We start from the raw sequence: 14,665 nt of genomic DNA on the forward strand, positions 1-14,665 counted from the left end.
CGGAGTCCTTGACGTTTGTACTTCTGAATATTTTTGGGGGGCAAAATCCAGTCTTTCAATTGGTTATTTCCACTTGCAGAACTTTAGTGGTGGATTAGGATATTTTTGTCAGGCACTTATCAGTGATCACAAGTCCCTTTAGGTGCTAAGATTTTGAACAGCAGCACTTGATAAAGAGATTTCACTAAGGTGAGACCTATAAGTATGTGCTATGGGCTAGGAGTACATGGTTTTAGTGTCCCTGTCCTTTGCGTGCACGCCAGTTTAATCTATTTAGCTTTCATAATATTGTAAGCTTACGAATTTCGTGTTGGTCCTGAACTCCTGATTACCTTTAAGTAGTGTTAATCCTTTCTTTGCGAGGAATTAATTAGTGTTATAATCAAAATTTATCGAGCAATTAATTCAAGCATAATCCCGTTACAATTCGTCAAGCAAAATTGGACGCCAATTTGCAACCCCGGTAAGGCATTAATTCAAGCTTTAATCTGCTTTTCAGACGGTCATGCTTTAATCTGCGAGGTTAATTAAGCTTTTTTAAGAGCATACAAACATTATTAAGCGGTTAGTTTAATGCATTTTCATTAATGTTGATCTTTTTGGCGTATACTCTCTACAAATATAGCTTGAGATAAACTGGAGCACGTCATGCCTACAGCCTACTTCTATCCACAACACTATTCGTGACAGATTCGAACCATACTCGACAAGAGGCTAATATGGACGAACATACCTAAGCAGATACTAGTGCGTGCCAGCAGATAAATGAAAAGAAAAAAAAAATCCAACCTATCCCAAAGACTTGGATGGCTGTCAGGCTGTTCGTCACCGGGTGATTGATTTTCCTTTGTTCGGACTAAGATTCAAAAAGGAATTTTTGTACTCCCTCCCTCCCAAAATAAATGTAGTTTTACACTATTCACGTCCAACGTGTGACCGTTCGCCTTATTTAAAATTTTTCTATGATTAGTATTTTTATTGTTAGTAGATGATAAAATATAAATGGTATTTTATGTGCGACTAAATTTTTTAAATATTTTCATAAAATTTTCAAATAAGACGGACGATCAAACGTTGGACGGTTAAACGGATTCCCACAGCTGCATTTATTTTAGAACGGAGGTAGTATAACCTAGATTCAGAGAGATTCTTGTTCGGACTCTTCACATGCAAGGCCTTGCTTCAAGCTAAGTCTGCAACGGTCTCTTTCTCTTCAGCAGCTCAATTTGCAACAACTGGACGACTATTTCGTGAAATTAAGCCGGCCAGCATGACAGGATTGTCAGTCTATTATCAGCGTATACAGGACGGGCAAATTTTCGTGGGATGGATTCTGCATACGGTTTGCAAGTAGTAGTGTAGTACTAGTACACGATCCAGGAATCCATCTTTTTCGGCAGCAACGTCTAGCGTCAGTTGCTGCACATGGCGTGGTGCATAATCAATCCATGTGCGAAGCCGCAGCGACGCCGGCCACGATTTGCGAGCATGATTTGGAACACAGGCATCGCAAAAAAATTAAAAGAAGGCCAAGTCAGAATCCAAGATATGGATAGATCGTTGTCCGTCTATACAAGCCAAGATATATTCAGCAGGGATAATTGCTAAGCCGCTGTCAGTTGAACGGTTGGGCATGCCATCCTTGTCCATCATCGGCTAGAGCGATTCTCCTGCAGATGATGGGTCAACTCCTGAGCCGATTTTTGATTTTATTATCACTGGGATTTCTTGCTCCTTAAACCTTAACATTGTCCGGGATATTCCTTGTGCAAATCGCATCAACAAGGAATCCAAAAACTGGATAGAGTAGATGGTGAATTCGCATGTTTATGTGAGCAAAAAGTGCCGTGTCATCCTGATCCCTGAATCTGACACAAGCACGAGCAGATAACCCTCGTGCAGTGCTGGTGCATCATTCAGTGCATGGGAAAGTTCCATCTACTGGTAGCTTTGGCCGGCATCTGGAAGCAATGGAACCATAGGCTACTAGCCAACACTCGTGGAGAGAGAATCCAATCAATCCAGCAGAGTCCATAGTGGTAATGGAAAGATGAAAAGTTAACGACAGCAATACGGAAAGGAAGAAATTGGGAAAGGCAGCGCCGGACCTACGTTCCCGCGGAAAAGATAACATGGACTGGTAGTATTTACTTTTGGGAAAGTGAATATCCTGCCACACGCACGAGTGAGAGTGAAAGTAAGTGGGAAAACTATTTTAATCCCTATTTTTTTTCATGTCACTTAAATAGTTATATTTTTGTTAAAAAAAATTAAAAATGTGTATTAACATGTGATATAATACTTCACAAACATGCAAGTTTAAATTTAACTTCTATATTTCGTAACATTAAATTTGTTTTTTTCGTTACGAGATATAGAAGTTGAATTTTTACTTGCATGTTTGTAGAGTGATATATCACATGTTAATACATCCTCTCAATTTTTTAAAAAAATGTTTTCATAACCATTTGAGTGATATGTAAATAACGAGGGGATATGGATCAAAATCCTCTTCCAAGTAAGTGTGTGGTCTTGATTGGCAGAAAGCGCTAATGCATTTGTAAACAAAACAGTAGTGATCGACTAGCAACGGCCGAAATGGGCAATAAGACGTGACCTTGGGGTCGTTGGTGTTCTTCTAGTAGTTGGCAATGCTCATTAAAGGCCTAATGGGACAGTTAAGGATACGTTCACATGCTACCACATTATATATCCTGTAGAATGGGAATGAGCAGGCAGCAGCAGTGAGTCAACAAATAGTACAAGTCAGAAGTCAGGGAGATGAGCTTTCAGGCAAGTATAGGAGTAGTACATTTCTGCGCACAGTTTTCCTCGATCCGTTCGTAGGTCTGATGATCGGATGACAGATACTTGTGGGTTATCTATCCAGTTCCAAACTAAAATTCGTCCAGTCCCACGCATGCCTAAGAACTCAGAAGCTTCCTCGCAGTTGGAGTGATGTCAATAGAAAACGTGCGCGAGAAAGAGTTTTTTCTTTCCTGTGGTGTGCGTGACATCGGTTTTTCTTTCTTGTGGTGTGCGTTGTGACATCCTCTCTGCTCGCTCGCTTTCCTCAGTCACACACTCTAGTAGTACTCTACAGTCTACACTCACACTTGCCTTTTCTCCTCTAGTCTTCTCAATTCTCATATCTAGCTGTACGCAGCTCTCACCAACAAAAGCGATGCAGACGCCGCAAACGGCAGCCATATGGGGCAGTTGGGCACCGAGCCACCGAATGGTAAGCAGGTGTGCAGCACGCTACTCCGTTCCTCGGACCCGCGAGACAGCGAGAGGCTCCGGGTGAAGGCGGATGTGGGGTGAGAAGCATCCGCGCAGCCGCGCGCGTACGTTGCCCCTCGCGACAAAAATGCCGCGCCGAGCCGCGCCGCGAACCGCGGTTGGCAGTTACAACAGGCGAGCGGAGCTACCCAACTCCGCGCGGCTCGCGCGCGGGCGCACGGCGGGTTGGTTGCCCCGGTGCGTCCCCTCCTCACCGGCTCGGCGGGTCCACCCCCAACCCACGCCTGCCCTGCACGGCAGAGTTCAGTGTACCCATCCGCTTCGCAGAAACAGATGCGGGGGCAACGAGACGAAACCCGCTGCCGACTTCGCCTCACCTTCCCCGCTCCACCCCCCCGTCCTTACGTGCAAAAATCCAAAATCACGCCAAGTACTCCCCACAAGCCCATCAACGAGACGGGGGAGCCTCTCTTTCACCCGCAGCCGCACGGCTCTCGCCTCGGCGAGTCGGCGTCTCGCGTCGTTTGATGGTATCGCACTGACCGGCACGATACGAAGCATAAAATAGGTCGTAGCGTCCAATAATTTCTAGCCTATCTACTCATCAACCGCACACGAAAGAACAAGGGCCGCCAAGTTGCAGTTAGCTAGCTGTTGCGCTCGCTTTCCCCCAAACGTGACCCGGCCGGGAGGGAGAAGTCGCCATGAAGCAGCCTCCCGCTGCTGCTTTCTCTCTCTCGCCTCGTTAAAATCTCTCTTCCACCCCGAACCCCATCCAGTTCAGTTCCCTCTCGATCGCTTCCCGTGCTCTCGCTCTCTCGCTTGCTAGATCAGAGATTCCCCTCTGCGGCGGTTGTGAGGTTTCCGCTTCGGCTCGCTAGCTAGCTCTGCTGTTTCTGTGAGAGCCGGGAGCACCAACCGCGCGTGGGGTGGGTGCCCGGAGCTTTGATGCGCGTGGCCGCCGGTTTCTCCCCGTCGTTTGATGGGCAACGCATGCGGCGGTTCCCTTAGATCCAAGTACCTGAGCTTCAAGCAGACCGCGTCGCAGCGCCACGACACCGACGACAACAACAACGCCGCCGCGGCCGACTCGCCGAAGAAGCCCTCCCGCCCTCCAGCAGCCGCCAAGACGGACGACCACCCAGTCTCCGCGTCGGCGCCGGCCGCCGCCATGAGGCGCGGCCAGGCGCCCGCCGACCTCGGCTCGGTGCTCGGCCACCCCACCCCCAACCTCCGCGACCTCTACGCCATGGGCAGGAAGCTCGGGCAGGGGCAGTTCGGCACCACCTACCTCTGCACCGAGCTGTCCACTGGGGTGGACTACGCCTGCAAGTCCATTTCCAAGCGCAAGCTCATCACCAAGGAGGACATCGAAGACGTTCGCCGCGAGATCCAGATCATGCACCATCTCTCGGGCCACAAGAACGTCGTCGCCATCAAGGGCGCCTACGAGGACCAGCTATACGTGCACATCGTCATGGAGCTCTGCGCCGGCGGCGAGCTCTTCGATCGCATCATACAGCGCGGCCACTACAGCGAGCGGAAGGCCGCCGAGCTCACGCGGATCATCGTTGGGGTCGTCGAGGCCTGCCACTCGCTCGGGGTCATGCACCGGGACCTCAAGCCAGAAAACTTCCTGCTTGCCAACAAGGACGATGACCTCTCGCTCAAGGCCATAGATTTTGGTCTCTCAGTCTTCTTCAAGCCCGGTAAGCTACTTATGCAGAACACAAAGGCTTTAAACTGTGTTTTAATCCACTATTCCGATGCAAAATTGGTGTTGCGATTCGCAAATATTGTAGCGTCACATTAGAGTTAACATGCATCGGTTAATCCATTGTCTGAAGAAAAAAAAATGGAGGCAACATGCAACTGCAATTCTCAGTTTCTGAATAATTAGTTGGGCATATAGTGGAACATTCAAGGGTAGCACTACAGCAGTGGGAACATTGTTAATGAGTTCATTGCATCCTGCAAGGTCTGAAATACACGTTCGTTGGGGAGCAGCTGAATGGCAGAGTAAACTGATGGAAGCTAGTTCACTGGGAGGATTTCTGAGTTAAATGTAGTGGAAAACGATGGAAGCTGAACGACATCTTGTTCTAATAAACATCTGTAATGCTGTATTCTGTATTGTGGGGAATTTGATGTTTCCATAAGCTAAATTAGGTTACTGTAGGCATATTTATATGAGCTTGTGCCTCCTTTTATTCTTCGTCTTCTTTTCCATCTCAGGTCAAACTTTTACCGATGTTGTCGGAAGCCCATATTACGTAGCTCCAGAAGTGTTGTTGAAACACTATGGACCAGAAGCTGATGTATGGACTGCAGGTGTCATTCTCTACATTTTACTAAGTGGTGTACCCCCATTCTGGGCAGGTAAATTTTGATTTCCCCCTTCAATTAACCTGGGAAGCTTGTTTTCTGATGATTGTAGCTTGACATTTTTCGTATGTATACAATGCAGAGACACAACAAGGAATATTTGATGCTGTACTAAAAGGTTTCATTGATTTTGATTCTGATCCTTGGCCTGTGATCTCTGAGAGCGCAAAGGATCTTATAACAAAAATGCTCAATCCTCGCCCAAAGGAACGCTTAACAGCACATGAAGTTCTATGTATGTTTCTTTTACTATATTTTTTTTGACAAAATTCTTTTACTATGTTGTACTCGTGGTCTTATTTTTCTCTCTAATGCCTATCCAATCACTTGACACATTTGCAACTGCCGGGAGAAAATGTAACACTTCAACTCTTGCTCAGGCCATCCATGGATTCGTGATCACGGAGTTGCTCCAGATCGGCCTCTTGATCCAGCTGTCCTATCTCGCATCAAGCAGTTCTCTGCAATGAATAAGTTGAAGAAGATGGCTTTGCGGGTACGCATGATAACTTTAAGCTTAAGTTTTAAATTACCAGCTTTGTGATACATTGGCTTTTTTTTTTCTCTACAATAGACTGTTTATTTTGCTCTATGATAAGCTTTTCGCCTAATCTTTCAACTTGAACTGAATGCATAGAAGGTGACCTTTTCACTGCCAGCTGTTGACAAGTTTTTGTAGTGACTTTTATTCACTAAAAAATAGTACTATACTCAAAGTGGTTTCTTTTGGGGGCAATACTATGTCTTTTTGTTGTTTCTGTTGAACGGTCACCCACCCACCATATTTATTAAATGTGACCGGATTTGTTATAACACTAGGGAGGTATGATGGTTTGATCATTTCTTTTCAGTCTCCCCTTAATACTAGGGAGCTATTGAAGCAAACCATGTTGAATTTTGGAACCTGTACTGTTGGTGAAGCATAATTAGTGGGTTTTGCATTTATGAACAATTTGTGTTTATCCTACCAGGTAATAGCTGAGAGTCTCTCAGAGGAGGAAATCGCTGGGTTGAAGGAAATGTTTCAGACTATGGATGCTGATAACAGTGGTGCGATCACATATGATGAGCTTAAAGAAGGCTTGAGAAAATATGGCTCAACACTTAAGGACACCGAGATTCGTGATCTTATGGATGCAGTAAGTTAACTTCAACCTATTTGAATGCTGCTTTCGATTTCTTCTGTGTTAGTGACTTATATTTTGAAGATACTTAAGGACCTTGAACTTAAAGTTACCTTAAAACATTCTGAATAAAATGCCTTTTGGTGTCATATTACTTATAAGTCGGTCGAGACTTGAGAAACTCTTGGTTAAAAAAAGAAAGATATGAGAAACTCAAGCTGCTTCCTGCCTCACAAGATTACTTGACTTCATGGAGAAGCTTGAGCGCTTAAGAGAGAAGTCATTACCCATACATTTTCCTTTTTGTTGGCTGTTTTCTTTAGAGTATCTATGATTAGAAAACATGCAGCAGGCAGATCTTGCCTTCTTAAATTTCTTTGTAGGCTGATAACTTCAGCCTCATGATTGTCTTTCTACTGCAAACATTTCAAAAACAGGTTAACATGGTAAATCAAGAAGCTTACATTGTCCCTTTTGTTCTGTTGTTTCATCAGGCAGATATAGACAACAGCGGAACAATTGATTATATCGAATTCATTGCTGCAACATTGCATCTCAATAAACTGGAGCGAGAGGAACATCTTGTGGCAGCTTTTTCATATTTTGACAAAGATGGAAGTGGTTACATCACAGTGGATGAACTGCAGCAAGCTTGCAAAGAGCATAACATGCCCGATGCTTTTCTTGATGATGTCATCAATGAAGCTGATCAGGACAATGTAAGTATAGTGTTGATACCTCCTGATGTGCTATATAACTATGTTATATATTATTCTGGTATAGCTGGGATGTGTACAAAAATGAATGTGCAAGCAGCGGATGCAATAAAGTTTGTTCAATTAGTTAAGACAATTAAAGGCTTTGCATTGGATTGTTTAGTATTGAGGTGGAAAACCAACCATAGTACCTGAACTACCTAGGTCTTGAAACTCTTTCAATCCATTATTGGGATCACATATGCTCTAGTAGGTGGTTAGCTGTCCAGTCATGTGCTTTACTTAACAAAGGCCTAGGGACTTCTCTTCAATAACCAGCAGAATTCATTTTGTTACTTCATTAATGAATGTTTATGGTTATGTTAGTAGCAAAAAGAAGTTAGTGCCATGACTTGTTTGCCTAATGTTGCTCCCTTTTGTCAGGATGGGCGCATTGACTATGGAGAATTTGTTGCCATGATGACCAAGGGCAATATGGGAGTCGGACGAAGAACAATGAGAAACAGCTTGAATATCAGCATGAGGGACGCACCTGGTGCACTCTAGACTTCCACGATGTACAGCTTACGGATTTTAGCTTCTTCCTGTCTTCCTGCCCAACGAACTCCTGCGATTTTTTAGCGTTGTCAGATGTCCGCGGATGTGTTTTTCTGGTGGTTCTGATTTAACTTGTCAATTGATTCCATGGAATGCATAACAAGATGTCCATGCCACGCTCAAACGAAGCTGGGTTGTAAATCTCTCGTACGCCATTGCTCAACTCTGAAGGTGTTCGGTGAACTAGCTCGTATTCTTTGTGTTGCAATGGATGAACTTATACTGGCTGTGTTGGGTGTAATTGCATTGCCAACATTTACAGGGGCATGTGAGATCCCGCTTTATCCACCGAGTATTCTTTGCGCATAGATAGCTTCACAGACTTCACACTATAAATATTTTTTCTGGGTTCCAAATGAGGCGGAGTATAATAATCAAAGGTAGAGATAAATAACACGAGAAAATGAAATTTCCAGAGTTGCAGATTATGTTACTTCTCTCAATCAATTTCTGGGCTACAAAAATGTATTCCGGAGAAAAGTTCCGTGATCACCAATAGTCCCCGCAAGAACAAGAACCACTTTTGAAGTGGTGAAACCGAACACCATCTCGGATCACAAACTCCCGATCAGTCACAGAAGATATCAGCTTGATCACCGTGTGGCAGTCCCCGCAAATGCGCAGGTTCTTCATGATGTGAATAGGCATCCAAGCAGGCAAGCTCATGATCCCAAACGCCACAGCCAGCTTCTCGCTGTGATGAATCTCAGACCGTGGCGACTCGGTCCTCACATAACCGAGATGTGCAATCTTTTCCATGAGTTCATCCATCTTGTTACGAATTGCAATCACTTGTGGGTGGCTCACATCATCTGCTTTGAAGACGTGAACCTTGTTTTCGACTTCCATCCAGCTATAGCCCGGGTTTTTCTTTATCCCTTTGTCCCTCATTAGCTTCCTAACTTGTGCAGAATCATCTGACTTCCCAGCATCCGAATATATCTTGGCTAGAAGCATGTAGCTTCCAGAATCAGGTGAGTCCAGCTCGAACACGTGCTTCGCTGCCAATTCTGCAAGTTCATCGTTGCCATGTATCTTACAGGCACTAAGAAGAGCTCCCCAAACCTCAGCAGTTGGTTTCATGGGCATTTTATCAATGAGATCCTTGGCTTCAGTCAAATGCCCTGCACGGCCAAGAAGGTCCACCATGCAGGAGAAATGCTCCAACCCTGGAGATATGCCATGGACTCTTGTCATCATATCAAAGTAGAGTTTCCCTTCCTGCACAAGTCCAGAGTGGCTACAGCCTGACAGAACTGCGACATAGCTTATGTAGTCAGGTTTTGCACCTTTGCTCAGCATATCATCAAATGTCTTTGCAGCTTGCTTCCCCATGCCATGTTGTGAATAACCAGTGATCATGGCATTCCATGAAACCACATCCTTTCCATTTAGGAGGTCAAATAGTTTTTGCGCCTCAGATATCCTGCCACATTTGGAGTACATTGTGATAGCAGCATTTGCGACTGACACGTTTAAAATGAGACCTGCCTTCACAGTATGACCAATAATCTGATCTCCAAGTTTATTTGCACCTATATCTGCACACCCTCTGAACAATGTAACATAAGTAACCCAGTCAGGAGTGACATCCTTCTGACTTAGCATTGCACTGTACATCTTGAGGCCATCTTCCTCAGCTCCATGTTGTATATATGCCCCCAACATTGCATTCCATGTAATGGCATTCCTTGTGGCCATGCCATCAAAGAATTCACGAGCCTTAATGATGTTCCCAATTTGAGAATATGCAGTAATCATGCTAGTCCATGATACAATATCCCTTTCAGACATTGAACTGAATACAAATTCAGCATTCTGGAGATCACCGCACTTCGCATACAACGAGATGAGAGAATTGGAGACGACGATAGCTCGATTGTGTCCACTTTTCAGACAGAGCGAGTGCAGCTGCCTACCAAGGCACAAATCCATCCTGTTGAAACAGCCACTTATTAGAGTTGCCAGTGCAAATTGATCAATTGCCATCAACTCAGCTCTCATCTGATTGAACAACTCGACAGATTTACTGAAGCACTCATACTGCAAAGATCCCCCTATAAGAACTGTCCATGATACACTGTTGCGATCTTGTAAAGAATTGAAAACTCTCTTTGCTTCCTTGAAACTGCCACATTTTGCATATAGTTCAATTAGAGCACTGGCAACATAAGGGTCAATTTGTGGTAGGCTACGGATAACCTTAGCATGGAGTTGCTTACCCCATCCCAAAGAAAACAATCTAGCACATGCAGTCAGAGAACTAGTGTATGTTGTTGAATCAAGACGCACACCTTTTCTGTGCATTTCTACAACCAAACCAAGGGCTTCTCTGACTCGCCCGCTCTGGGACAACGCTGCTATCATCATATTCCATGAAACAACATCTCGTTCAGCCATGTCCTCAAAATACTCAATAGCATGATCAATACCATATAACTTGGCATACCCTGCTAGCATACTGTTCCGACAGAAAATAGTTGGCCTCTCAATCTGACTGAACAATCTTGAAGCAAAATCGACATACCCACATCTTACAAACATGTCAACAAGAGCAGTCTCAACGTCCGGGTCACCCCAGAAATCAAACTTCCAAAACAACCCAAGCAGCTGCGGTGCTAATTCACGGCAGCCAAGAGCGCCGCAAGACTTCATAACACAGCAAAATGTGAAGGCGTTTGGCAACGAATCCCCACTTCGATGCATTGAGACGAAGGTTTCCAGACCATCCAAGAACCGGCGGGCCTGGAAGTATCCGGACATGAGCGTGTTCCACGAGGCGACATCCCTCCTAGGCATTCTGTCAAACAGTTCCTCGGCGTCGCTCAGACTGCCTTGTTTGGCATACCCGTTCATCATTATGTTGTGCGTGATGACATTGGGCTCCTTGATATCCGCACGCAGCAATCGGCGAGCGTCGGAGAGGGCTCCGCAGGAGAGGTAGGCATGGAGGAGGGTGTTCTGGAGGAAGACGGCGGACGCGAGGCCCACCGTGACGAGGCGGCCGTGCAGAGCGCGCGCCCCGGCGAGCGCGCCGCGGGATCCACACGAGCGGAGCGCGTCCGCGAGCGCCTGCGTGACGGCCATGTGGGAGGAGGCGGCAGCGGGAGGAGGAGGAGGAGACGGCGGCGGCCATGGGCGCTCCACCATTCAAACGCGTCGCGGCTTGGCGGCGGGAGGAGGGAGGCAAAGCGAACTGTGAAACGCACGATGACAAGTGGGCCCCGTAATTGCGTGATGTGGCTGTGTATTGTTAGGGTGAAAGCGTAAACCTGTTTCCCTGGCTGCTTACCGCCTTCTACTCCGTCTTCTTCCTCCTCTCTCTCTCTCTCTCTCCCTCGTTGCCGTCGCGACTCGCGAGGAAGACTGGTGTTTTGGGGGTACAGGGTTTGGTTCATCGAGGCGATGGAGAGCGGAGCCGGATCCTTGGAGGCGCGGCCGGGCGTCCTCGTCGTCGGCGCGCCTGGCGTCGGCAAGAGAACCATCCTCTCCCGTGAGATCTCGCTGCCCTTTTTTTTATTATGCCTTTGACGTGTCTTGATTTGGATGCAAAAATATTCGACCTGATGGGATAGCAAAATATGAGGGGGCTTGCAAATTCATCGCGTCGTTGAGGAGATATTCGTGTGATCCTTTGGTATTCTGGGTGAAAATGGGAGTTAATTTCGAGTAGTTGGAGAAGAAGAGCCCCAAGCATGATAGTTTTAGACACTTGTAGATGATAAAAAAAAACAGCATGCTCGTTATGCATCAGATTGACGAATTATTGTCGAAAAGATAATTGAAAAATTACTTGTGAGTTGGAGATATAGATTTATATGTATATATACTTGGCCCTTTCCTGTTTCCATCCTCTTAGTTTATAATAATTTTACATAAACTGCAGGACTGCTTGCAGCTGAAATACCGGACACACATGACTTGTCATCAGGTGTGCTGTGTCAGGGGTATGTGACTGTACTAGCGCAGTTTATTTCCTTGAATGAGTTGCAATACTTAGAGAAGTAGAGGACATAATTTTGAGCTAGCCTTTTGATACCTAACTGGATCTCTTTTGCTATTGATTGTTATCCAGGTGGAACATTGACACAAAGTACTACTCAGCAGATCTTTCTGTTTGGACGGCACATCTTGGGCAAGGGTTTTCTCTTGATTCCCTCCCTCATCTCGACCAGTTGGATGCTCTTGTTATGGTCTTCGATATGAGTGATGTCCGAACTGCATCCCTAATATACATTCTTACATTCTGCTGTTCCATTTTCTATCTTTTATTTTTCTAAAATTTGTGAACTATATAATTTCTGTATCTTATTTTTTTAATCTTTGATAGTACAGTAGGCTAATTGTCTTTGAAATGATGCAGGAATCATCCTTCCTTACTCTCCAGAACTGGGTTTCTAGTGTTGATGTTCAGAGGTTTGAAATTCTGTTGTGCATTGGAAATAAAGCAGATCTTGTGCTTGGCCATGGTGCACACGTAGAATATAGGAGGCGTATGCAAAAGATTGGCGAGTCAAGTACTGATCCACATCCTGAATATTTGGATTTTGGGATAAACGAAAGTGAAGGTTGTGGATTGTTATCAGAGGAAGAACCACAAATAGAGATCAGAGACTCCGCTTCACATTGGTGCATTGAACACAATATTGAGTATGTCAAAGCTTGTGCTTCCAATGCTGACTTTGATAAATGTAAGTAAGTTGTATTGAGGCTGTGATTCTTAAGTGTTTTCTCCACATCGTTTTCTTCATCAACACATTTTTTTTAGTTATATGTATGCTACCATATTGAACAGTGGTGTCGTTTAGAAATAATTTTCTGTATGCCATTCATCTGCTTCCATCATAGTGTTTGACTAGATTTCTCACATCTTTCTTTAGTAATGTAGAAGATGCAGGTAGGGCCGAACTTCTGTTAGTAACATCATAAGTTGCACATTCTTAGTTGTTAATGAAGCTGAGTGAGGACATTGAACTTCTTAGTACAAAGGGGAAAATAGTTTCAGCTTCTTTGTAAAATGCTTCAGGCTGAACCATGTTTGGGTTGGTTTAAGTCTTCAAACTCAAATGCGTCTAAAATAAAGCTAAAACCTTTCCATGTGTTGATCCTTTTTTTTTTAGTTTTAACATATGTTAACCGAGACTTTGAGATTCTTTCTGACAGTTTGGAAACCGAATTACTTAACAGCTATATTTCATTTGATTGAATTGAACTGTGAGTTGCTCTAGTTTGGGCAGTTAAGTTTCACTTTGTCAGATTATTTCTGTTATTTTATGAAGTTATTGTGCAGACCTACATGCTACAAATTAGCCCCATCTATGGTTGTTTTTATTTGTATTCTTTAATGAAAAATTATCATTATTGTGTTGATAATCTCCAATGAAAAAGGACTTGTTCTGGCCAAAGTCGAATATTTACTGGATGTTGGAATGTTTCTTTCTTAATTGACTTATATCCGTGCCTTGCAATAGGTCTATCGGTGAATGGAGATAGTCAAGGCTTAGAGCGACTCCTTGGAGCCCTTTCTGCACACATGTGGCCTGGAATGATTCTGAAATCTGGAAACAGAATAACCGTTCCATCCTTGGTTGAGAAAGAAGGTGAGTTAAACCAGACCATTGGGATGAGTTGACGAACCCTGTTTACTTTGTAATATAGAGCAACTTAGGGTGCCATGCTAAGCTGTTCCCTTGCTCAGTAACTTTAACTCTTAAAAGATGCTTACCTATTGAGCAGAACATTTGTTGTTAGTTGTCCAACTAAAATGGTCTATCTTGCCTTAACCATTCTGTTTCCTTTCTACAGAATCTACAGATGATGAATCCAATTACGAATTTGAGTACGAAGTTCTGTCCCATGGATCTGATGAACAATGGGAATTCATTGGTGAGTCAAGTACGTCAAGAGACTTGGAGGGATTGAATGAAGATACAGCTACTCATGATAAAACTAATCAGGTTGTGGATGCTGATGCTAATTCAGTGGCATCCAATCCTCTTCCAAATGGCAGAATGACAGAAACTGCTGAGGAAAAACTGGTACCTCAGAGCCACAAAAGCGAGGTTAGTAATGATATGGATAACACACAAGCAGATGCTTCAGAGAAACTGCAAGCTGGTATCCCAGAGGGTAACAAGCTATTTGAAGATGAGCATTACGGTCTAGATGATCTGGAGCGGCTAATGTCAGAGATTGGCAACATGCGCTCCAATTTAAGGCTCATGCCTGACTTCCAAAGGAAAGAGATGGCTGCCAAGCTTGCCATGAAAATGGCAACCATGTTTGGTGATAACGACGAAGAGGGCTCTGAAGATATCTGATTCAATTCACGGAGCCCACCTTTTGCATGTCTTCAAACATATGTTCCCAGTTTATGGCGTGCTGATTTGTACAGGCAGATGGGCCGCAGGCCGTGTAGGCATTTCCATCGGCTATCATAATTCCCAGTGAAATTTTGTACCTTAGTAGTTCCATATTTACCATTCTTACTGCTGTAAGTTGTATACTGTATTATTTGAAATTAAAGTTCTCTGGAATCGACTTGTCTGAATCTGAGTGTTATTTGTCAAATATTATGCTACAAAGGAATTGAGCAAAATA

General features: G+C 44.4%; 3 protein-coding genes across 3 annotated transcripts; 2 read left to right on the plus strand and 1 right to left on the minus strand.

Moving 5' to 3' along the window:
• The first annotated feature begins 3,838 nt into the window (after positions 1-3,838).
• CPK13 (calcium-dependent protein kinase 13-like) lies at positions 3,839-8,353 on the plus strand. Its single transcript, NM_001402414.1, has 7 exons — positions 3,839-4,952; positions 5,479-5,622; positions 5,711-5,863; positions 6,009-6,124; positions 6,600-6,767; positions 7,247-7,471; positions 7,892-8,353. Exons 1-7 carry the CDS (start codon positions 4,226-4,228, stop codon positions 8,012-8,014), a joined length of 1,656 nt encoding a protein of 551 aa, NP_001389343.1. The 5' UTR covers positions 3,839-4,225; the 3' UTR covers positions 8,015-8,353.
• LOC4336784 (putative pentatricopeptide repeat-containing protein At3g11460, mitochondrial) lies at positions 7,883-11,280 on the minus strand. Its single transcript, XM_015779989.3, has one exon. The coding sequence runs from the start codon at positions 11,213-11,215 to the stop codon at positions 8,555-8,557; it is 2,661 nt and encodes an 886-aa protein (XP_015635475.1). The 5' UTR covers positions 11,216-11,280; the 3' UTR covers positions 7,883-8,554.
• A 67-nt stretch (positions 11,281-11,347) lies between these two features.
• On the plus strand, positions 11,348-14,615 carry LOC4336785 (uncharacterized). The gene is made up of 6 exons (XM_015779992.3): positions 11,348-11,558; positions 11,952-12,012; positions 12,141-12,276; positions 12,429-12,756; positions 13,537-13,665; positions 13,871-14,615. Exons 1-6 carry the CDS (start codon positions 11,471-11,473, stop codon positions 14,383-14,385), a joined length of 1,257 nt encoding a protein of 418 aa, XP_015635478.1. The 5' UTR covers positions 11,348-11,470; the 3' UTR covers positions 14,386-14,615.
• The last annotated feature ends 50 nt before the right edge of the window (positions 14,616-14,665 follow it).

Source organism: Oryza sativa, chromosome 4, assembly GCF_034140825.1.
Source record: "Oryza sativa Japonica Group chromosome 4, ASM3414082v1".
In the NCBI taxonomy this organism is placed as follows: Eukaryota; Viridiplantae; Streptophyta; class Magnoliopsida; order Poales; family Poaceae; genus Oryza; species Oryza sativa.

What these genes read in the sequence shown, in the direction of transcription:
- CPK13 (NM_001402414.1), top strand. Translation starts at nt 4,226, where the DNA reads ATGGGCAACGCATGCGGCGGTTCCCTTAGATCCAAGTACCTGAGCTTC. An exon ending in AACAGCACATGAAGTTCTAT is followed by an intron (nt 5,864 to 6,008) that starts GTATGTTTCTTT and finishes ACTCTTGCTCAG; the next exon opens with GCCATCCATGGATTCGTGAT. An exon ending in TGAAGAAGATGGCTTTGCGG is followed by an intron (nt 6,125 to 6,599) that starts GTACGCATGATA and finishes TTATCCTACCAG; the next exon opens with GTAATAGCTGAGAGTCTCTC.
- LOC4336784 (XM_015779989.3), bottom strand. Translation starts at nt 11,215, where the DNA reads ATGGTGGAGCGCCCATGGCCGCCGCCGTCTCCTCCTCCTCCTCCCGCT.
- LOC4336785 (XM_015779992.3), top strand. Translation starts at nt 11,471, where the DNA reads ATGGAGAGCGGAGCCGGATCCTTGGAGGCGCGGCCGGGCGTCCTCGTC. An exon ending in CAAGAGAACCATCCTCTCCC is followed by an intron (nt 11,559 to 11,951) that starts GTGAGATCTCGC and finishes CATAAACTGCAG; the next exon opens with GACTGCTTGCAGCTGAAATA. An exon ending in ATCCTTGGTTGAGAAAGAAG is followed by an intron (nt 13,666 to 13,870) that starts GTGAGTTAAACC and finishes TCCTTTCTACAG; the next exon opens with AATCTACAGATGATGAATCC.